Source organism: Lagopus muta, chromosome 5 (assembly GCF_023343835.1).
Source record: "Lagopus muta isolate bLagMut1 chromosome 5, bLagMut1 primary, whole genome shotgun sequence".
NCBI classification, from domain to species: domain Eukaryota; kingdom Metazoa; phylum Chordata; class Aves; order Galliformes; family Phasianidae; genus Lagopus; species Lagopus muta.
This window is the reverse complement of record NC_064437.1, coordinates 35,673,379-35,682,704: the sequence shown is the minus strand read 5'-3', so window position 1 is coordinate 35,682,704 and position 9,326 is coordinate 35,673,379. Positions and strand designations below refer to the sequence as shown.

Sequence of the window (9,326 nt, the reverse complement as noted above, 5' to 3'; positions counted from 1 at the left end):
TCATCTTGTCTCCTTTACATTGTTGGTCACGTCCCCCATCCCATCCAGTGCATTTCTGACAACTGCTTAAATCTTTCTGAGGTTTCTGCCCAGACAGCAGTAGCCTTTGCTACATTCAGTGTCATATGCACTTCGCTCAGTTCTTCTAAACGCTTCAAGAAAATATTATTTACACAATCTTAACTGAAAACTGTTATATGTGAACAGTATTTCCTGAAGTAGCTTGTCATTGTCTGCATATAAGATACATGTCTATACAAGTGACTATTATTTCTGCAGTTCCATTAAAAAGGAAAGCAACAGTTGAACTGCTTCCAAGCCCATTAAAAAAAAAAAAAAAAAAATCAGACAATTTTACTCAGATATATTTTAAATAATTTACTTTCCCCAAATATGTATGCTTTGAAGTTGTTCACGCTATTGGAAGGTGTTTGATGAAACACTGTTAAGTCTGAATCACATTGCACTTAAACAACAGGCTGAAATGCGTTTAACTTCTGACCTGCAGCAAAACTGCTGGTAACGATGAATTTTTATTTACTATATGCACTAGATAGACAATTTAACAGTCTGAGCTGTCAGACAGCTGCTAAGAGTCTCGGTTTACTTTCTCCTTCCACCGCCACCACCAGCAAGCATGGTGGCCACACGAATGAAGATGTTCAGCGTGTCTGTATAGATGCCCATGCACCTAGGAGAGATGAAATGAAAGTTAATCCTGTTAAACAGAATGAGTATTATTTTTGCTATTTCCTGCCATTATACTTGACTTCTTAAAAGCCTCCATTAAAGGTCTGTAATAAAACTCAACTACAGCACATCTTCTAGGCTCGATGAGTAATAATACCGCCTTTATTTCACTCTACCATCTCTGCCAGCAGCATCAATTTGCAAGAAAACTTCACAGACAACACAACATTCTCTCACAGGATTCTTTTACTTCTACACTCTCACTGCTTAACTTCAAGAATTTTGGTGATGACTACTATCCTATTTACAGACGACCAGATGCAAAGAAATGAGGAATTCACCTAAGACCAGACAGATGTTTACAGTGAGGAAGTTACCTATTAGTCAGACTTATCCTGACCGACGGTCAGTTAATCCTTTCTTTAAAGCCTTGCTGATTTTTTTTTCTTTTTTTTTAAAGGACATTAAGACTAGTAAATATTACACGACTACAGAAGATTCAGCATTCTTCATCTCAGCTGATACTGATAATTATTTGCAGAGATCAGCTACAAATCCTCCTAGAAATGATTCACAAAACAAACTTTTTTTTTACAGTTAGTGTCACTAGTGGCATGTGCCACCACATATTCGAAGTCGTTTCCCTCATTTCAGGTAAATGATTTCAGTCTCAACTCCACTAGTTATTTTCATGTTACATTCCTAAACCTGACAATTCTTCCCATTTTACAGAAAGACAAAAACAAACAAATTGCACAGCTCTTTAGAAATAAAGTGTAGCTCTACACAGCTCAAAACTGTTACACGTGCCTTCAAATCTAAATACTTACGCATTGATCGGGTCGTATTTTGTTACTCCATAATATGGAATAGTCTCTGCACGCTTGATAACATGCTGCGTATCATAGAGCAGAAACATGCCAAAGAGTACCAATCCTCCATAAACAGCTACTGAATACAAGCCAGCCCCAAGAGCAGAAGTCGGTGGCAAGAACATGGATCCTGGAAAAGAATATGCAATAGCATTACACAGAGCTGCAGCACATGTCTTGCAATGGCTACTCCAGGCCAATTTTAACTGGACAGACCAGTTTGCAATCAGAAGTAAGCTGCACATTCTAGCAGCTTCAGTTTACCGCCTACTCTATTTAACAGCATTAAAATGGTACATTACCAATTGAAGAGGCGAGAACGAAGCCAAAGCCTATTCCAAGTGGTCCTCCCATGTTCAGAAATTTTTCACTTGGAGCACACATGGCCACAGTTGAGAGCCCTCCAACAATTCCAGCTGTATACCAGGCAGCTCTGATGAGCAAAGGACCACCCAAGAAAGCTAAAGGAGCCACCACTGCACCCATGACACCTAGCCAAAGTAACAAAAAAACAAATGTAACAGGTTTGGAACAGTCCAGGTAAAAACACCACCTACCAAAACTATATCTATTTGAGTCAGATAAGATGGCTTGAATTCACTCACATGACAGAATACCAAGTGTCATGGTTCTATGTTGTTTTTTTTTTTTTTTTCTTTTTGGGTTTCAGTATTCCACATCAAAACACCATGTAGTGTACGGTGTACTAAAGTGTTAGTGCCCCAATTCCAGGTACCTATCCCTGTACATTACAGAAGTCACGGGATCTGGACCTTCCAGGTGGGGGGGGCGCTCTCTTGCTGCCTGGCAGCGGGTGCTGGAGGTGCTTTCCCAGCCATTCCAAGCTTTTCAGGTTAGACTCAGCCCTGGGAACTCTCTCTCTCATCTTGTCTGACTTATTAATCTCAATTTCAATTAAGTTGTATATATTGTGTTATCTTGTATTCCAATATTATAGTAAAATAAGTTTTCTTCCATAGATTGTTGCCGCTGTTCTTTTCCTCCCTTCCTTCCTTCCCATTTTTTGTGGGACTGGGGTGGAGGGGGAGGGCAGAGGCCTGTCGCCCCTGTCATGGACATAGATTGATCTGGTCAACTCCATGACACCAAGGCACTTAGCTGCCAATTTATCATGCTGCCTTCTAGATAGGCATGCAATCTTAAGCTCAGCGATCTACTTTCCTCTGGCTTTAGAAAATACTTCAGGAAGCTCATCTTATAATGGACTAGTCAACTCCTTCACAGCTTCAGGAACTCTCAAAACTGATACATTATTATTTTTTTTTTTTTGCTACGTCAGTCATACTTCCTGCTAGATAATTCTATGAAGCCTCTACCTATTAATGACAAATAACTACAATAAATTCACTTTCTTCTTAGTAGAAACTTCAGCTCTACAAAGAAAAGTGCAATTCCAGTGCCTGATGAGTTTGTCTTTCCCAAACCATGCTTCTGGCAAAAGTTTTTATGACAGCCATTGTTACTTGAAGCGTGTAACATCCGTAAGAAATAAATCTGTACTCCATCCTACAAATGAATTGATAACATACGATCAAGAAGCCGCAGTTTAATACCAAAACTGTATCCTTCTGATCAGTTTTCATACACTTACTTATCCTGTACAGCTGAAATACAGTAAGCGTAGCGCTTACAGAAGCTATGGAGCCAGAACGCAATCATGAAACCAAAGCAAGTATTAAGAAATGAGTTCAATCCAGTTTGGCTCAAGTTTTGCTTAAGCATGATTTTTACAAGACTATGAGAAATTAGAGGACACATGGAACACCTCATTGGTTTCTGAAATCTACAGCAGCATGTAAAAATTAACAAAGCTTAGATACTATAGTAAAAGTGACAATTTAGTCATACAGAAGCAGACAACAAAAACTATAAACACATACCTGAATGCATCATCCAAGCAAGATGTTTAGCTGCTGGACTGTTTTCATAGGATATTGACCTGACCAACATTCCAGCACCGATCATAGCAGCAAAAGTTGCACCGATTGCCTGTAAGAACAGCATCACAGAGCTCAAGTTGGCATACGGACAAAAGATCTCTGCTCTCCCACGTGATCTTTTCCAGCCTCCTAGGAGGTAACTTGCTCTTATCACAAAGATTAACCACTGGATGTTGTGCTATGTTGAACCACCACTATTCCACTGCACTCAGCACACTGAATGCGTAGGAAGCAGACATGTCTTGTTATCTTACCTGGATGATTTGTCTGCCAATATCATTTAGGTCTCAGCAAAAAGGAAAGTTTTCAAAGAGTTACAAAGAACAGCACACAAAGGAGTACAAACGCATCAAAATCTCTGATTTGATTCTTAGAAAGTGACAGAAGCAGTGTCACTAGCTTCAGACAGCCACTCATAGCAAGTTATTACTTGCATACGGCTGGTCAGGATAGCATAGCATTTTTATTTCTTGCATACATAGTTGGTCTTCCACAAACTATCAACAAGGCACCAAAGGGGCACATCAGCATGTAATTGGATTTTTAGTCACAAAAAGCCATCAGGGCATTACACTATTGTCTGTGCCCTTAAAGGCTACATCTGTGAATATCTGCACAGATTTTTTTTTATATTTGATAACAACCGTTAACATTTAGGATCACTTTACAGACACTCTAAATATAACATGAACTTACCAGCCAGGAGCCTTTTGTCATAAGGCCCATGAGTGCAGGAGATCTGCTTACTGCTACAGCTGACAGTGCTGTCAAGCCAATGCTTCCCGCAAAGTACATGTAGGTAGAGCGAATTCTGTCCTTCACATACTGGGGCCAAATACTGAAAAATAAGCATTTGTACATAGCTGTGCAATTAACAACACCAGAATGAAGATCAACTATAAGCATTTTTAAGCTAAGGATACAATGGGAGCATCCTAAGAATTGGTAAGGTTTAGCAATTTCTGTCATGAGTTCCTCTTACAACAAAGGTGCTGAACTTTTAAATCCTTCCCAGAATACAGTGCTATTACATAACAATTAAAGCACCAATTACAAAGAATGCCAATTACAGTTCAATTTTGTGTAGGAAGCATACATCACAGAAAGTACAAAAGGGGAAAAGTAACAAATTTTAACTGTGGAAAACTACAAAACAGTGTATGTAAAATAAACTGGGTTAAGGAAAAATTTGTACAGAATGTGTCCTGAGCAGTAAGAAGCCCAGCGAGCTGCTCACAAAATGCTGAGTCACTGTGCCCATGTTTATCTGGAACAAAACGTGCGTGTCGTTTGGAGAGCAAGACTAACAGAAAGACATGAATGAGTGCTGCTGCAGTATGATTTCATCATCCTACAAATGGGCAGCTTAGAATCCTGCACAGAAATTCTGCCCAGAGCTTAAGCAAAATAAGCTACGCGTATATTGGGAGACAGCAGCTACAGAAGCAACAAACAAAAGGAGGAGGGAGATTTGCTTCAAGTCTCTCTTCCTTGAAGCAACAAGCAATGGTACTTACGCTGCTCTTTCAATAGCTCCAATCTCACTGGACATGCCCATGCCATAGTAACAGAGCGCCCCCAGGCCAACCGCAGCCCCTCCAGCAACAACAAGTTTTCCCAGGCGATCAACTGTATATCAAAGGGAAAAAGATAAAAATCATGCACTCACAATGCTTTTTTCTCAGATAGATAATAACGTTTTCACACCAATCTCTTTTATCTGTAACAGCTGATCCACACCAGGCTTCTTAAAGCTTCACAATTGTGTTACCATTTCTAAAAGAGCTTTATGTAGAACACTCTAGATTCACTCCACCGCTACTACAGAGCTTCATAAAACATAATAAAAATTAAGAGACTAACCAGTAAAATGCTGGCTTTACTGGTCTTTATTACATAAATGAACAGGAATAGCAACACAAAACCAGTTAAAGATCTTGCCCACAGAAGACTTGTGGATACTGTGTCCTTTCCCATCATCCACTCTTGATGTAATGCTTGATCAAGAGCTCTTTAGCATTAGATTAGAACACAATCTGTCTGTTTTTTTTCTTTGTTTGTTTGTTTTTTCTCCAATCCTTATACATTGTAGAACAGTACTTCCTTTCAACAGCATACAAAACAGATATAGCAAAGCTTTTTTTTTTTTCCTCCTTTCAAACATCTGCAATCAAGGAAGTACTTATCTCCATCAACAGGAACTCACACTGACTTAATAGTTCACAACTGTAGCTCAAAGCAGAAACAAGAAATTTCTTGGGAGAAACTGGGACATATGTGCAGCAACAACACAAAAAAGACAAGCAGAAGAACAGTCTCCAGACATTTAAGATAGGTCACAGGTCAATTCAGAATACTAAGCAATGTTTTCAGACTATTTAGTGGTTTGAAGGGAATTGTTTCCTTCAACAGTTTTAAAGTTCAGCTTTTAAAAAATTGCTGTTTTTAAAGCAGGAACCCCACCTTTAAGAGCAGTTTCTGTAGATGGCTCAAATGCTGCTTCTTTAATTTCCTGGCCAATTTTCCCACGCCTTACGCCCGTTCTTACTCTGGTGGCATAACACTGTTAGATTCAAAGGAAAAATTAGAAGGATTCAGTGACATTAAGTAAGAGAAATTCCTTTTAAGGAACTGCATGTACAGATTAGTAACAAACCATTTCTGAAAGAAAGCAATTAATTTGTAACATGCTGAAACACTGCCAGTCACTTGACACACTTGCAATTGCTAGTTTGTCTCTTATTCTACCTGTGCTTCTCCCTGGAGATGTGAAACAATCGAGCTCAGACAGAACAGCTGAACAACACATTTTAGGTAACTTTGTAAAAAACATTTTCACATGATAGAACCATAGAATCAACGCAGAAGTTCTCAGTTTTAGCAAAAAATACAAAACAAAATAAGGTTTTGCCAGAATTTCTTCTGCTCTGTTCCTACAGTATTAAGCAACACCATGAAGATTTTTTACTTCACTTCTCATGTAATTAACTCACATTTCACTTAATTTTGTGCAAGAATAGTACTCCTGCCCAGTAAACATGGGATAGCAGCGTGAATTCGTCATTTTCAAATCTAATCTTAATTTAGAGAACAAACCTTGAATGAAGGCCTATAAATTTCTATGGTTTCTATGACTAACATGACCCAAACAAATAGAGCATGCTGCTCCACTGAAGCCTCAAAAACGCGCAAGAGCAGCAAAGAAATACATATTTAAAAGCAGAAACAACTTTTCAAGTCTTCTGAAGTCACTGCTGTGGTGATGGGACACCTTATTAGTGGAAAACAAAAATAAAACAAAAAAAACAACCTGAGATCTTAAATTAATTAAAATAGTTTTTTTATGCTTATGATGAAAACACACAGAATAATCTTCTGTCAGTGAAGACTTAGGATAACAACACTCCAGTTTTTTGAACTGCTTGTAAGTCTCCAGATAGTCCTGCCAGAGTTCAAATTTGACACAAATCTGTGCTACGACTCTAAAAATATACTGGGAACAAAGTCTTCAGAAGTAAAGTTCGTACTTTAACATGGTATTTAAGACTCATACTGGGAAATGGGATACAGGCACAGATTGAACAAGAATTTCTGCTCTTCTCAACTTGCATAGTAATGCCTACCCAATGTCAATTACATTATTTCCCTTACCCAAGAATTTTAATGGAATACATTACCTTCAAGTCTTTTAAAACAAATTCTGGGTTTTGACTACTACCCTTCCTTCAGTAAGTTACAGCAGGTATGTCAAACAAGCAAAGGGCTCACAAGCATTCAAAACAAGCACTGCAAGCACAACACTTCTGGCAAAACACTCAACCTTTCAAAGTTTACTGTACCTGGTTAGGCTGCCACAGACGAAATGCTTTTATACCAGAGTTCCTCAGAGCTGGGGAAGCCTGAGTGATGGTGGGGCGGATAGCCTGGCATGGCAGTGTCCTCAGGCACACGAGCCGTGCAACCAGCATGTCTGCTTGGTAACAATTCTATATACTGTGTTCCTGTAACTGCATGAGAAAGCATGCTTTACCATTTTGTTACGTGGTTTTCAGACAGAAAGGTATGCTTTGTACTTAACTACAGCATGCCCTATAACTGAAATAGCAGTAATACACAACATTCACAGAGCTTTTAGTCAAAGTCACTGCCCAGAATACAAGTTCAGGTCACCCTGCAGCAGTTTAGACCAGAGAACAATCATATGACTTAGACATGAATCAGCAGCATAGAACAGCCTCTGCACTCCATAGATAGCTTAGTATTGCAAATGTTCCCTTAGTTCCACAAGTACCGTGTGCATCACAAGCAAGGAAATCAATGTTAGGTGTACTTCAACAGTACAGAGCAATGACAGCAGAAAAAAAATCTCACTGCTTTGAAGCACAGTGACAAAACCGTACTTTATAACTGAAAATACCTAGAGGGACGCATCCTGATTCTTCAGTTACGGCCTAATCTTTGCACGTAAACACACAGGGTAAGAACTTAAACTTAAAACATCATGAATACGACCTTTTTTTTTTTTTTTTTTGAAGAAGAAGCTGGTATTTGAAGCAAACTGCTTCCTGCATCAATCGCTACGCAGTTAAAGACCAAACGGAACACCAACGCCCCAAAGCGTTCACGTGAAAACGCGGCACCGCGGAGCCGCTGCGGACCCCAGGGGCGACGGCTGAAGAAGGAACCCAGCGCACATCTCATGGCTAGGCCGCACCGAGAAAGCCTCCAAAAGGCCTAACCTGAGTCCTCAGCCCCCCCACCCTCTGCGAGCCCAGCTCTGCACACCCCAACACAACCCGACCCAGCTCCTCTACCCGCCAGCCTACAAAGGCAGCACAGCGCACCCCACCGGCCCGGCCCATCACGCACCAGCACGACCCCAGCACCCACTCGGTCTCACGAACGCCCTCCACAACACCCACTCGGGACCGGAAGTGACGCACCACTGACCCGCGCGGCCGCCACGATTGGCTCGGTCCTCCCACGAGGTTCCGGAGCGCGCAAGCGCCGTTGGCTAGCGGAAGCGGGGTGATGCGACGTCCGGCAGCCTTATCGACGGCTGCCGCGCCATCTTTAATGCGGGCAGAGAAACTTCTGGAAGCCGCCGTGAGACGGTCGAGCTGTCTCACGTAGTTCTAGGCATTACCACTGGGCCCACAACGCTGCTTTACACAGGGCCGACTCCGAGCGCTCTCACGGCGCCTGCCGCTGCGGACAGAGCCGCTGAGCTAGCTAGAGAAGCGAGCGGCGAGAATCGGCCGCCATTTCACCCGCGGGCAGCGCGCCGCAGCGCCGCCATTTTGAGTGCGGGCGCCGCCCTGCGGCCGTCGCTCCCCGCCGCCGCCCTTGGGCTGCGTAACTTTGTCGGCTGTGTCTAGCGATCAGTGGGCCGCTGCCCAGGCAGAAAAGGGCGGGAGAGCCGAGCTGCTGAAGGCGTTCTCACCCCATTGCCCGCTGTGTGCAAAGCATGGACGGAGCGCGCTTGGCCCCGCATGCGGGGACTATCGCCCTGCCCGCCCCTCGGCACTGCGCGTCCCCTCCGTGCGCGACCAGCAGATGGCATCAGCTTGGTGAAAATCACCCAGCGAGGCTGTAGCGGTTCCCTCTGCCTCCAGGGAGAACGAGTGGTCTTGTTCTCCACGCCTTCCCCACCGATATGTTGCCTGCTTTGTGCGCCTGAGGTGTGCTCGGGTGCAGATAAGCATGACTCATAAGCACAAAATGCAACACTGTGTACATGTTGTACATAAATCAAAGGTATACGTGTTTCCAGCCTTGACCCAAGCAGAGCGTGTTGAGGATG

The 9,326-nt window shown here is 42.2% G+C and overlaps 1 protein-coding gene across 2 annotated transcripts; it reads right to left on the bottom strand.

Moving 5' to 3' along the window:
- Positions 1-325: 325 nt before the first annotated feature.
- GHITM (growth hormone inducible transmembrane protein) lies at positions 326-8,537 on the bottom strand. Of its 2 annotated transcripts, none has more exons than XM_048945940.1 (9): positions 8,414-8,537; positions 7,363-7,530; positions 5,987-6,086; positions 5,041-5,152; positions 4,220-4,361; positions 3,464-3,572; positions 1,865-2,053; positions 1,521-1,692; positions 326-691 (listed from the first exon to the last, which is right to left on the bottom strand). In XM_048945940.1, exons 2-9 carry the CDS (start codon positions 7,489-7,491, stop codon positions 604-606), a joined length of 1,041 nt encoding a protein of 346 aa, XP_048801897.1. In that variant the 5' UTR covers positions 7,492-7,530; positions 8,414-8,537; the 3' UTR covers positions 326-603. The 2 variants fall into 2 exon arrangements, with proteins under 2 accessions (XP_048801897.1, XP_048801896.1); XM_048945939.1 differs by having other exon boundaries at positions 8,393-8,516.
- Between the last annotated feature and the right edge of the window lie 789 nt (positions 8,538-9,326).